The sequence below is a fragment of the Panicum virgatum genome, chromosome 9N, assembly GCF_016808335.1.
Source record: "Panicum virgatum strain AP13 chromosome 9N, P.virgatum_v5, whole genome shotgun sequence".
Classification (NCBI taxonomy): Eukaryota; Viridiplantae; Streptophyta; class Magnoliopsida; order Poales; family Poaceae; genus Panicum; species Panicum virgatum.
Genome location: NC_053153.1, coordinates 19,424,878 through 19,438,597, shown reverse-complemented (window position 1 = coordinate 19,438,597; position 13,720 = coordinate 19,424,878). Strand labels below are relative to the sequence as shown.

Below are 13,720 nucleotides of genomic sequence, written 5' to 3'. Positions count from 1 at the left end.
AAACAATTTATGTTTATCCCAGGAATAATAAGTGTTATTTATTCCCTTAAAAATAAGTATCTTTTTGTATGTATAGTGAGACTTTAAAAAAATTATAAAATATTAATACGTGACCTGACAAAAAAAAAGCTTACCTAACAATGTATCCATCGATGAGATCTATAACTTTCTAGCTGTCAATTTTTCACCTACAATCATTTACAATCCCAAATAATCTTCCAAATTTTGAGCAACAAGGGTTAAAAGGAAAGAAGACATTGCAATAGGAAATCAAGGATCTGCGAGATAGTGAGGCAACATGCAAAGTGAGTTTGCAGGTTTGAGCACTGTATGTATTAACGCAAAAAGGATTGTCATGCATTACCACAAATAGGGTAAGTACCAATGAGACAAACACTACTTTATGATATACTAAAGTTTGAAGGTTTCGTGCTAAAATAATTTAAACCATAAGTATGAATCTGTCATATTCTTTAATTTTTCTTCCTCCAGACCTAGCCGACACAACTTCACCATAAATAATTTAAACCATTTTAACTGATATATATTTGATCCAATGTCCTACAAACATTTTTCCTTTCACAAATGAAGATGCTTTTAAGTATATTACAACATATAGTACACCGTTAATGGGAGTGTATGTAAGCTCAAAAAGAAAAACGCTAACTGTTTCCTGTGAGACAAGACCATGATGACTTGTTTGGCAACTGTAGGAAAGCTGTGAGAAAGTGAAAAGAAGGCCGACTTTTAACAGCAAAACTCAGCTTTCTTGTGGGAGAGCTTATCCGCTCCACCAATCACTCAAACACTGTCTGAACTGTGCCGTAAACTTTAACGAGTGGATCCTGGTCCTGGTCCTGGCATTATTCATAGCCAGCATGCTACACTCTCTGTTTGCTCCTACTTTTATGGCTTCTTCCCTGATTCCTGTTCATAGAAGATCTGGAAACGTTTGTCTTTGCTTGCTGTCAAATCCTATAGAGTACACACTTACCCCTGAATACCTGCAAAAGAAGAAGAAAAAAACACTTGTTCCTGAATCAAACAAGCTAGCTAGACCTTGATTATTACTTCCTTTAGGATCGGATGCCACTTAGAGACAATCACACACAATGCTATAATTAGCACAAGATGGCGTCCGTCTCCATAAAAGATGCCCTATGTTCTGGATTCATTTTGATTTCACTCTGTCTGCATCAAACAAGAAGCTGGACAATATGCTTAACCTCTGAAGGGAATACGACTAACTAGCTGTATTCACATTGTGCTCATTGAGTTAGTGACTAGTAAATACTCAATCCTATGTACCTCTTCTAGCAAGCTGAACACAACACACACAGCACTATCAATGAAAAGATTGCTCGTACATGTTGTGAACAAGGGCAGATGCAACCTGTTCTACTTGGAAAGCACTTTAGAATCTGCTGGGAGAAAAAACAGACCATAAACCACTTTCCCTCATCTGAGCATGAACAGCAGTAAGAACTGGCCGTCAAACGCGCCCTAAACAAAGCGCACCGGATAAGATCTCACAAGAGCAATCACGTCGCCAATAATAGGGCTCCAGCAAACAAATCCCCATCCGATCCGACCACGTGAGCCGCACTTGGGGCCTTGAAGCCCGATCCCGTCAGAATTCTAAGCACTGCTCTGACTGGGCTGATCTGTTCAACTACTCCTTTGTCAGGGACATCTCCCAACCATTCCCAAGTAGTAAATCACTGGTAAATGACACCTGTTAAACTTCGTGTTCAATGAAGCCGCTTCTGTCTCATACAGATACACTCACTGATCTGATTGCATCACATCTTGTGTTCATACCTTGGGTGTAAATAAAACAGATGTCGGCTTCGATAGGATCTAAGAGCTATGCCTCTTCTCTTCAAAATAATAATAATAATAATAATAATAATAATAATAATAATATCGTCCCATAAGGTTTACAGTGTTTATTTCTTGTTTTTCTTAAAAAAACACTTAGTAGACTTAGTAAACATCCTGAAAATTTGATAGCCACATTTCAGTGATGTCATCGTATAACCTCTTGTAAAAACGCTTCTTTTTTTTTGAAACGAGAAAAACGCTTCTTCTTTTTTAACGATGCACCAGACATTGTACAGTGGTAAAAGACGATGGAGTACATTGTACTAATTGACACCGTAAGCAACAAGCAACTACTAAATGAAACCAAGGCACCCTGACTACCTGAGCAAAGTTACCACAAACTTAGGCGGAGTATTTGCAGACATGGCCTGTGCACGGCCCTAAGAACCCGGAAACCCGTGGCCAATCACATGGCATCATGCCCCTGACAGCCGGGAAAAACGACGCTCTCACAACGCTGCCCGAGATCTCGCCGACCGATGGCATCCACTCCCCCAGTCCCCACCCCGCCCGCTTTCTATATACCCCGCGGACACCGGCCGGCCGGCCGATCACGCACCGCCGCCTGCTCATCTGCGCGGCGCGAGGCTCGAGCAGCCCAAAAAGATAGCCCAGGCCAAGCAACAGATAGATTTTTTTTTTCCTACCAAGCTTGTACTCCCGGGTAGCTTGCATTGGCAGCTAGCAGCTCTGCGCTACCATGGCAGTGCGAGTGCTTCCTCCTCCAGTGCTCCTGCTAGCTCTGCTGCTGGCGCTGGTTGCTTCGGTCGCCCATGGCGGCGACGGCAAGCTCAAGGTTGGGTTCTACAAGGATTCGTGCCCGGACGCCGAGGCGATCGTCCGCAGGATCGTCGCCAAGGCCGTCCGCAAGGATCCCACGGCCAACGCGCCGCTGCTGAGGCTCCACTTCCACGACTGCTTCGTCAGGGTACGCAGAGTGGTCTCCTTTTCCTGAATCCTGACCGTGTCTTTGCTTGCAGCTTGTTCTGTTGGTGAAGGAAGGAAATGAGGATACAAAGTAGCTAGCACTGCAGGTTCTTTCAGAACTGCATGTCCCTTTCTTTGATTCGTCTCTTTTAGGGATGCAATGACATCCCATGCCGGCTCATCATAGAGATTCAGTAGACACGAAGTGAGACAGGAAAAAAGTGACTCTGAAACTTTATCCGGAGTACGGGATGATAAGATTCCCCACGCGGATGTCTCAAGATCATCTTTTCCATGTCCTTTTTAACTTGTTTCTACCTCGCAGAACCTACATCCGCCATGGACGTTTCATGTTTGGACCTCGAAGTTCAGAGTCAAGCTGTGTCAGCCAGTGTTAATTTTCTCCCCCACTGACTACTGATGCAGGGCTGCGAGGGGTCGGTGCTCCTCAACTCCACCAAGGGGAACGCGGCGGAGAAGGACGCCAAGCCCAACCACACGCTGGACGCTTTCGACGTCATCGACGACATCAAGGCGGCGCTGGAGAAGGAGTGCCCCGGCAAAGTTTCCTGCGCCGACATCCTCGCCATCGCCGCCAGGGACGCCGTCTCGCTGGTCATTGCCCACAACAGCTTGCCTCTTCAGTTCCATTCCATCCTTGGCTGCCTGCTTCCTTCCTTGTTCTCTGAACTGGCAATGGCCGCATCGAGCCTGACTGCTGTCGCGTTGAATGGAATGGAGCAGGCTACGAAGGTGGTGACCAAGGGGGAGTGGAGCAAGGACGGCAACCTGTACGAGGTGGAGACCGGCAGGCAGGACGGCCGCGTCTCCAGCGCCAAGGAGGCCGTCAAGAACTTGCCCGACTCCTTCGATGGAATCCGGAAGCTCATCAAGCGGTTTGCATCCAAGAACCTCAGCCTCAAGGATCTGGCCGTTCTGTCAGGTAGTGATCTACACAAACTGCCTCATTAATTTGAATGGCTTAATTTTTTAGTTTTTTATCTCGTAGTATGTGTACAGGTGTAAAAAAAAGGTATTTTCAAGGTGTCTGCTTTTTTGCTAAGTGAAAGTAATTTCTTTTTGGCTGGTGGGTTTGTAAGGGCATCAGTAGTGCTTACAGCCAGTCCGATCTTAAGCTGGGGCCTTTGGACTCTAAGACCAGTCTCAGTGGTGAGTGTTATCACACAATTATCTAAATTGTGAACTAAGTAATCGACCTGGAGGAGTGACATGGTGATGACATTCCTCTCACATCTCATGATACTCCCCCTTCTCTCTTCTGTCACATCAGCAAATTTAATACTCATGACACTCTCCTGATCCTCTCACAGAGATTGGCCTAAGCCGAGCTTCTCTTGTGTATGAGACCGACCAGGTCTTAAGAGATAGGGCCCACTCTAAATAAAAAAAATGGCAGCTTGCAGGCATGCCAAGAAGGGAGGTCCGTCATCGTCCACCTGCCATACAGATGCAGTGGCCCTCATCTTGTCCTGTGGTTATTTTTTTATTCCTTATGACCCGATCTTTAGCTTGAGGCTGGGTCTTTGCATTTTGCGCTTACGACCCCCTCTTAGAAGCGGTCTCTTATGTATGAGGTCGGTCTTAAGATTCTTAGGACCTTCTGTTTTTCAACATTACGGATGCCCAAAGACTAAAGGGGCCTGCACTAGTAGTGATGCACTACTGCTTACTGAATGTGAACTTGGTATATTAGGAAATACTATATACCTTAAGTTCAACAAAATAGGAAATCAGATTAACTAGTTAAAACTAGAAATTGATAGCATATAGAAGATCTAGGTTATTAATTTTTGACGAATATAAATGGCTCAAATTTTGTATCAGGACAAAGGTTGAATTTTTTTTGCAAGTAATACTAATAATGCTTATTATTCATCATCTATTTTCGAGACAACCCATAACACCAATTGCTATCTAATTTTATCCTTAACCTTACTAAAGTCCACCCATGCCTTGATGGTGTTTAGTTTTTAGGTAGTAGCTAGATTTTGTTTTATTTTCCTGGAATGGAGTAATTTTTCTTTTTTTTTCCTTAAAAGTTAAGGGCACACCATTTAAGGGACATTGAATACAGTGATGATCTCACGACATATTACTACTCCATAATAAGTTTTGAAATGATAGAAAGCCTTCTTTAAAAAAAAAAGCCAATAAAGCTGGTTTCAATTCGGTTTGACTAGTGCTCTTGTACCTGGGAATTGATACTGGGTCCTGGCACGTGGCCTGTAGAATTATGATTTCTTGAAAGTTGAAAGAGGTAGCACTCACTGCTTTGCACAATCCAAGAAACAATCATGAGGATATTAAAAAATACATATGAAACATCGAAATTTTCAAACAGGATAGAGTCAAATGGAGGCGAAATTAAAGGAACTCAGTTAGTATCTGAATTTCACGTTCGACTTCAGAGATTTCTTTCTGATCGAGCTCTTCCATACTAACAGGTGCCCACGCGATCGGCAAGTCGCACTGCCCGTCGATCGCCAAGCGGCTGCGCAACTTCACGGCGCACCACGACAGCGACCCGACCCTGGACGGGGCGTACGCCGACCGGCTGCGGCGGCGGTGCCGGAGCCCCGGGGACAGGACGACGGAGCTGGAGATGGTGCCGGGGAGCTCGGAGACCTTCGACGCGGCGTACTACGGCCTGGTCGCCAAGCGGCGGGGCCTCTTCCACTCCGACGAGGCCCTGCTCAGGAACGACGTCACCCGGGGGCTCGTGCTCCGGTACAGGGACTCGGAGAAGGCCTTCCTCAGGGACTTCGGGGAGTCCATGGTGAACATGGGCAGGGTGGCCGTGCTCGCCGGCAGCCAGGGGGAGATCAGGAAGAGATGCGCCTTCGTCAACTAGCTACCTAGTTAAGCTACTAAGCTAGTTGCATGCCGCGGTGTCGTTAATTTGCCTGTGTGTTGGTGTTTTGTAGTTTCGAAAATCTTCCGTTTTATACAGATTTAGGGATGATTGTTTAGGTTCTATGATGATTGTGAACGTTTGGGTTGATGTCATTTGTAAGTTGTGACTGTAACTTTGGTGGAATGTGATAACATGTTCCATATTGTGGACACAAGCAGATGACTAGCTTTGACTCTTCAGCTTTGCAATTCAGAAGGACTTTGGCTGATGGGATGGATATTGTGACTTGGTGCTTGGAGAAATCAGGGTGGTTTCCTACTCAGACTTGGTGGGGCAATTGGTCAGAGCACTGTAGACATTTGGAAGTAAGATCCAACTCAAAAGTGAAAATTATGGATGGCCTTTCACACAAGATCTTGTCAGTAGCACAATAAAAAAAGAGACAGTGGAGAGGATAAATACACTACAAATTGTGTAAACAAGGAAAAAGTATTCACCATATTCTCTTCGTATGCCCCTTTTATGTGGACTTTATTGAAAAATGTCTTTAATATGAACAGAATTCCAATATTGCCAACTCCAATGTAGAAGTACCAAAAAAAAATGGACGGGGTAGAAAAAATGGGACAAACAGCAGGGGTGATCCGGGCCACCTCTCCGGGAAAAACAAGAGGACCCCTGCTGGAGTGCAGCCGCAATGGAGAAGCCAACGCTGCCGGCGTTCGTTTACCGGATCAGCACGGCCGACGAGTGGGCGGAGCTCCAGCGCACGGGCGCCACCCTCGGCGGCGACCTTGACCGCTCCACCGGCTGCATCCATCTCAGCGACCTAGGCCAGGTATCCCCCCCCCCCGCCAAACTTAACACCTCTCGATTTCTTCCCGCCTACGCGCTCCCTAAATTTCCCTAGATCTGTAGAGAGCTATTGAATTGCTTGGCTAGATCTGCGCTGCTATTGTGTTGCTTGAGGTGTGGTATGAAATCGGGAAAGGTCATCCAGCCATGTTTTCAAATCCTCTAGTCGGACCTAGTCACCATGGGACCGATCAGACGACTAGTCGCGATTAGTCGTCGATCAAGCCGATTAATCGAGCCTAGTCGGTCCTAGTCGTCTGTATAGTCGTCCTATGTATACCAGGACCAATATGATATATATGCTATATAGTACTTAATATAAAGCAAGTATGGAGACAACAATGATGGTCAATTTTTCACTTACTTGTGAGATATGATTTGTGAAATGTCCAAAACTATGTATCCCTGTCCCATAATACTTAGCAGAGGAGAGAAAGAAGCTAGAGCAAGAGGGGAAGCAGAGCTTGAGCATGAGTAGACAGCAGAGCAGGGGAGGGGAGACCACAGAGCAGAAGCACAGAGCAGAGCAGTGGCGAATCCAGGGGGCATGGGGCTTGGCTGGGTCTGCCCCTGGAGCAGAAGCATGAGTAGACAATAGAGCACAGATCAGAGCAGGGGAGGGGAGAACACTTGCCGTCGGAGGAAGAGGAGCTCATCTTTAGGTGCTGCTGGTGGTGGCAGCCTTGGGGGAGCCGGAACCGGAGGCGGAGCAGAGTAACGCCGGCGCCCAAGGCCTGGCGGAGCCGGAGGTGGAGGCGGAGCAGAGGCGGGGCGGAGGCAGAGCAGAGCCGGAGCCGCAGGCAGCAGCGCGATTTGGGCGGGTCGGGAGGCGGAGCAGAGCCGGAGCCGCCGGCAGCAGCACGATTTGGGCGGGGCGGCGGGCGGCTGGACTGGTGGAGGACGGTGGACCGCTGGGCAGCTGATATACCTCTATATACCTAAAACCTAATGGGCCACCTCTCCATCCCACCACCGGCCCAAGCCCACAACGCAAAACAGCCTAGGAAAATTCCATGTCTGATCGTTTTTCTAGCTGATCGGCGCGACTAATCGCGATTAGGCGACGACTAGTCGGACGACTAGAAAACTAGTCGCTCCAACCTAATCGGTGCCCATTATCGAGGTCCATGGACCAATAAGCCCGACTAATCGCGACTAATCGCGATTAGTCGGACGACTAGATAACATGGTCATCCAGTTCTTTCAAATCTATGGCTTGGAGCAAGTCAATGTTGTCTGGAGATGCCCTTCGTTCACTGCACTCATAGATGCGCTATGTTATTTCAGAATTCTAATCCATTTTATGATATTTGGTCTTGAATTGGACTTCTTGTGGCAGTACGCTGGGTAGAGGTTGCCTTCTCTCTACCCAATTATCCATGGTAGATGGTACTGGCGAGTGAATCGGTCAGCTTATTTTAGATGATTGTAACTACTGGCCACATGATATTACTAGCAATTGAGAAAATCAGCTTGTAAGCCTGGTGGAGCCACCAATTGCAATAAGACATTTCTTGTGTATGGATGCAATCATGCAAATAAATATGTCTGCCAATTCTGCCTGCATTTGTTTACTTCCTTGAAATGTTATTTTCCCATTTACAATAAGTTCTTTGTGATAACGAGATGCATATTCGGTGCTGTTCCAAAAAAACAATCAACATTAAAGTATAATTTATCAGAACTATTAAATTCTAGAGTTTATTAGCTTAAAATGTTCTGCTGATAGATGTGCATTATTCCCTCTGTATTTGAGGAAAGGGGTAAAAAGATAATCTCTTGATATTATCTGAAATCTCTACAATTGTGGAATGAATTTTTTTAAGTGTTTTATTATCTTTACTCCTTCAGAAGGACATTGTTAACTTATTTGTATATTGGCAACATTGTTAAAATGTTAGTCTTTTACGCAACTGCGAGATGTGTGAATTCCAGTATGTTTACTCCACTCAAATTAGCGTCATTTCTATTGTTGATAATTATTCCAGTCATATATTTTTAATAAAAAGTGGAGAACTTATCCTGTGACTGTGATTCAACCTACAGGTGGTTTCCATATGAATGCCATTCATTTTTCATTTTTTCACTCTTGTATAACTTTTCTCGAGAACTGAAGATTGTTTAATCCTTGAACCTGGTGAAGGTGAAGATGACTTTAAAGAACTTCTTTCTTGGAAGGAATGATCTATACCTACTACAAATCGACACCTCCAAGGTAATTATATTTAAATCCTATCTCATGTTAGTTTGTTAATTTTCAACAATTCTAGTATTTGCAAAGCTTTAGTATCCCTTTTTGTAAAATATGGATCGAGAATGATTCATTGCTGATGTTTATGACTTCCTTTTAAGGGAGGTTGGGTATACACATCACCTATACATAAGTTAATAATTTGTTTATCTACATGCATAAACTATCAAAAAATGATGTTGGTATCTTCTAATGTGACGTTGGCTTCTTATAATTTATTGTCATTTTTAAGTAATGCACCAATAAATGTGTTTAGATAAAAACATATTATATATTATGTAATGAATTTCACATTCATATTCTTCCTTTTTTCTTGTTGATATTAGCTTGCAGATGGGATAATTTATGAGGAAAGTGATGATAATAAGTACTTTCCTCATTTTTATGGTCCTGGTCGAAGCTTTGTACCTCTTAAACTAGATGCTGTTGTCAAGGCGGACAAAATAGAGCTTGAGAACGATGATTTTACCTGCAGCCTACTTGACGGAAGTAATCTCCCATGCTGATTTGTAGAGTTCGGCTTCTTTAGCAATTTCCATGTGAGTTATACATCCAGAAGGCACATATAAGAAATGGCAAATTGTAGCATACAGTGTCATCAAAGTCCAGTAATCCATATGGTCTTCCTGGTGAAAAATTTAAATATGGCCATGGGAAGTTCAGAACTGTCCAGAAATTTATGTCATCAACTCATATCCAGTTGGGACATTATGCTAAAGAAAATAAGACACTGTGTCTTCTTGTAAACTTTGTCCGATCCAAGGATGATGCACTATCTATGTTGCCCGGATACGTGGATACGGATACCGGTACGTGATACGGGGATACTCCGATACGTCATTTTTTCAAAAACAAGGATACGGGGATACGCCAATATATATAAAAAAATAAAAAAAATAAAAGTTTCAGGAACTAGAATGTGAGAAAATAGAAGTTCCAAGGACTATAATGCGTCATAGACTCATATATTCATATGTTCTATAATTATTAGAAAAGGGAAGGGGCAAAGGAAAAAAGAACCAATCTTATCTTACTTGTTCGTCTGTTCCACGAATGGATGTCGGTCGTCTTCTTTCTCAACCTCCGGCACTCTCTCTCTCTGTAGCGGCCAACTCTAGCGGCCGCGGCTCCTCCTCTCCCTCTCCGGAGGCCGCGGCTCATCCTCTCCCTCTCTAGCGGCCGCGCGGGCCGTCCAGAGGCGCGCTCCGGCGGCCGTGGCGGCCCGCCAGCGGCGAGCTCCAGCAGCGCAGCACCACCCTAAATAGTGCTTTAACAGATGTACGGGCCTCTGTCTGGACAGGCCGCGCAGCCGCTGGAGCAGTAGGAGGCACGGACGGGTGGGCGGGCGGAGGTGACGGCAAGGGAGCGACGAGCGATGGGGAAGGAGCAGGAGGAGGCACGGGCGGGTGGCCGGGCGGCGGTGACGGCAAGGGAGCGATGAGCAGCGGGGAAGGAGCAGGAGGCGTGGGCCGGTGGCCGAGCGGCGGTGACAGCAAGGGAGCCGTGCGAGGCTGCTGCGGGCCTGCGGCTGCGCGAGTGTGGATGAGAGGGTGGCACAGCTGAACGGAGGACCTTTATACGAAGCGATTGAGTGGTGTTGTTAGGGTTTGAAGGTATCGGACAGGTATCCACAGGTGTCCCACGAGTATCCGATTTATTTTTATTATTTGAAAATACCTAAATAGTCCGATACTTACGGGATATGTATCCGAGAGTATCCGTGAAGTACGGGTATCCGATACCGGTACGTGAGTTTTGCGAAGTATCCGCATATCATAGTGCACTATACGTGTAAACAAATCATGATGAGTACACTAGAGTACTAGACATAGTAAATATGAACTTTGAAATGTCATGGATCCCTGTGGTCCTAAATCTCCTTAATCATTTGTCTCCAGGCACTAATATTTGATACACACATTCAATTGTACTTTTTGGATGTTCGTATATTCTAACAACACAAAATTCATCTATGAAACGTAAATTGTAAAATCCCTGCAACTTCGAAGTCGTGGAACTGATGGCTTGTCTAAATCCATCTAGCTGTTCGTCCTGAAACATGATTACTCTATGGTCTTGTCTTTCCTTTTAAGTTTTATGTCGTTCTCATTCTCAAGAATTTTGTCACAAGTCACTCCCGACTCTTCCTCTCCATGATCAACCCTATTTTTTCTCATCCATCGCTATCTCAGTGAAGCCTGCTCCAACATTTCGTATCCATGTGCATCCTTTTTGAAATCACTCCTGTGTTCCTATTTTGCCTCCATTGGTTGTCAACTTGTCATGCCAGGCCATCTAATATCAACATGACCAATTGATTAAAACGCCAAGCATCTCATGAGCGCATCCAGAATTCAGAATTACCTTGCCAAGCTCTGGGTGCTCTAGAGTCCAGACTGCCTCCTTCCGTTGGCTAATAGTGCTCTTATTGTTGTGGGGGATTTGTATGTTGATATTCCTGTTTCTATCCCTCTTAAGCTGCATCTTAGCCCAAGCAGATATTTATACAGGCTATAGTTTTGTGCTTAAATTAAGCATTTCCATGAATAGTTCTGTTTATAGGTTTGAAAAAAAACATGTACGGTAGTAGTGGATAACGCGAGCGCAGAACTTTAAAAAAATTAGGTAGTGTCAGGCTACAGATATCACAGATGAACTCTACAAATATCATTGCATTTTTTTTTCAAGATATAGCACCCTTATTTTGAAAAGATGGTTGTGTATAAGTTCACATGTGATTGGATGAGCTTTGCACAATATTATTGCAACAAGTCTGTCATAGACATTCAAGTCAACTTGTACTGGTATATTCATCTTACTTGGAATAATTATATACATGAACTGAAATTGTTAATGCATGGAATGAGTGCACCACTCTGTCATCATTTCATAAATAAACATGCTATTATGCTCACTTCTTTGATTAGTTTATGTGTATTAGTTTTACACTAGTTTGATTGCTTCTATGTGTGTCAGTGCTAACATGCTATTATTTCATAAATAAACAGGGTCTAATTATTTCATATAATTAGCCATTAGGTATGGTCTGCTTTTACAATAACTGTGGTTCAAGCTATTTGTCCTCGCCACAGAATTGTGCTAGAATTATGTTTTGCCCCAACCTTACTGGCTTGTCTCAGATCTTGTCTGCAATTTGCTCGCTTCACCTGAGGCTAGTCAATTTGACTGCAGGCTGCCGCTTGATATCTGCTCCGTCTTTGCTAAAGATTTGAAATTAAATTACAATAAGAAGAGTTCCAATCTTAAACGTACAATATTTTTCAGAGCATTTTTTCATATCTGACTTCAAAATTGAAAACATTTTGCATATTTCTTATTGGTTATACTGCAGCTTATAAGTATGTTGCTTAGTTTTTAATTTCCAAGGGAGCAAAGGATTTCATTTATAGAATTTGGATCCTGTCACAATCATTAAACAAGGTGCTTGATGGCTACCCCAAGGCCCAAATAAGGGAGCAATAGAATAAATCGGCAGGCCAATTCTAAGTAAGCAAGGAGGAAGATTAATCCGCGAATAAGTAACGCTAAAAAATGGTTGTTTTTAGACTAAGGATAGCCTAGGCCCTGTTTGGCTTAACATATTGTGCAGAATCTGTTCAAAGTGGCAGGATTGCAGCAGCTTACCAATAAGCACAATTGAAGAATAAACTGAATAAGCAGAATTTGTTTTCCACCAGCTTTTCCAAACACCAGGTTCTGCACATTCACAGGCTGTGCTAGTAGAAGGTGCATAACTGTCCATAGTTTTCTTATTGTCCATCTATTAATTTGGCACATGTTTTTAAAAAAATGGTGGCCGCCCAATACCAAATTGAAATGATTTCTCCAACAGAGATCTCCATGTTTCCCTGGCAGATTCTGGAAAGCCACAGATTGGATCATGATGAAGGTGCGAGTTTTGTGAATGTTGAATTTGTTGGATCTTACAGCATTCCTGCTGATGAACTTGCCAAAAACTTCAGCTTGTGAGGGTTGTGGAGTTGAACTACATAGGAAACTGGTTGATGTAAGACTGGCCCGATCTTTCGAGAGGTAGGAGTAAATTCGATTGGTGGAGACTCGACGTTGGCGATCTGGCTTCTAATCAGACACGATTTGAAGTCCTGCAATCGTTACACTGCTGCTTCGTTGGTTATCAACCAAGCACAACTTGATTGACCTCGCCGAGAAAGCTTTTTCTACAAGCGAATCAAAGAACACAAGCAAGAAAGGGTAAACACGCAATCTGAAATTGCAGATGTGTGTGAGGCAAAAATCAAGATGGGGTTCAAGCTCTGATCACAAAAGGACTAATCGCCACAATGGTGAAGAACCAGAATGGGGGTCCTGAATTCACAGCAAAAGGACTCGACGTCACAGTTACAATGAAGATGATTGTTTCTCAATGGAAAACAAGCACTAAACAAAACCCAAACCCTAATGTGGCGGCTACATATTATATGAGTGTTGGGGCGTGCATAACCCCCTAGCCACGTCCATCATGGACCCCAACACGATACACGGGCCAACAGCCCAAAAGATGGTGTCGCAGCACTATTGCAGATTCTGAACGTCACCTTGTTTCGATGATTCCTGTCGACTCCTAGCAAATTTGGGCCTGAAACCGGTGCCATTGGAAGCTCCTTGAAATTATCTTTCCATCCATATAAAGAACGTCCAAAACGGACCCCATATGTGACCGTGGCGTTGTTTTTACTGCACGCTGCTCCTGGACTCCGAAGCAGACTTGAACTCGAGTTGGATTGGGCCTCCAACTCGGATTGGCTGACCTTGCTGGTCCACCACGCCTCCAAACTCCTCTCCAACGTTCTCCTCATCATCTCCACGGTTTCTAACAATAATTAAATCATTAGGTAGTAATTTATTCTCAAACCCAGATGATAAAATTATTTGGAACGAGCTCACCT

General features: G+C 44.1%; 2 protein-coding genes across 2 annotated transcripts; both read left to right on the top strand.

Moving 5' to 3' along the window:
- The first annotated feature begins 2,429 nt into the window (after positions 1-2,429).
- On the top strand, positions 2,430-5,934 carry LOC120692722 (peroxidase 27-like). Its single transcript, XM_039976106.1, has 4 exons — positions 2,430-2,812; positions 3,238-3,426; positions 3,556-3,754; positions 5,277-5,934. The coding sequence occupies exons 1-4, from the start codon at positions 2,585-2,587 to the stop codon at positions 5,681-5,683; spliced, it is 1,023 nt and encodes a 340-aa protein (XP_039832040.1). The 5' UTR covers positions 2,430-2,584; the 3' UTR covers positions 5,684-5,934.
- A 367-nt stretch (positions 5,935-6,301) lies between these two features.
- On the top strand, positions 6,302-9,539 carry LOC120692940. Its single transcript, XM_039976328.1, has 3 exons — positions 6,302-6,524; positions 8,685-8,756; positions 9,119-9,539. Exons 1-3 carry the CDS (start codon positions 6,384-6,386, stop codon positions 9,296-9,298), a joined length of 393 nt encoding a protein of 130 aa, XP_039832262.1. The 5' UTR covers positions 6,302-6,383; the 3' UTR covers positions 9,299-9,539.
- The last annotated feature ends 4,181 nt before the right edge of the window (positions 9,540-13,720 follow it).

Excerpts from the sequence above, each read along its gene's own strand:
- LOC120692940 (XM_039976328.1), top strand. The coding sequence starts at position 6,384 with ATGGAGAAGCCAACGCTGCCGGCGTTCGTTTACCGGATCAGCACGGCC. Across the intron at positions 6,525-8,684 it reads ATCTCAGCGACCTAGGCCAG|GTGAAGATGACTTTAAAGAA; the intron begins GTATCCCCCCCC and ends AACCTGGTGAAG. Across the intron at positions 8,757-9,118 it reads TACAAATCGACACCTCCAAG|CTTGCAGATGGGATAATTTA; the intron begins GTAATTATATTT and ends TGTTGATATTAG.
- LOC120692722 (XM_039976106.1), top strand. The coding sequence starts at position 2,585 with ATGGCAGTGCGAGTGCTTCCTCCTCCAGTGCTCCTGCTAGCTCTGCTG. Across the intron at positions 3,427-3,555 it reads CCAGGGACGCCGTCTCGCTG|GCTACGAAGGTGGTGACCAA; the intron begins GTCATTGCCCAC and ends GGAATGGAGCAG. Across the intron at positions 3,755-5,276 it reads GGATCTGGCCGTTCTGTCAG|GTGCCCACGCGATCGGCAAG; the intron begins GTAGTGATCTAC and ends CCATACTAACAG.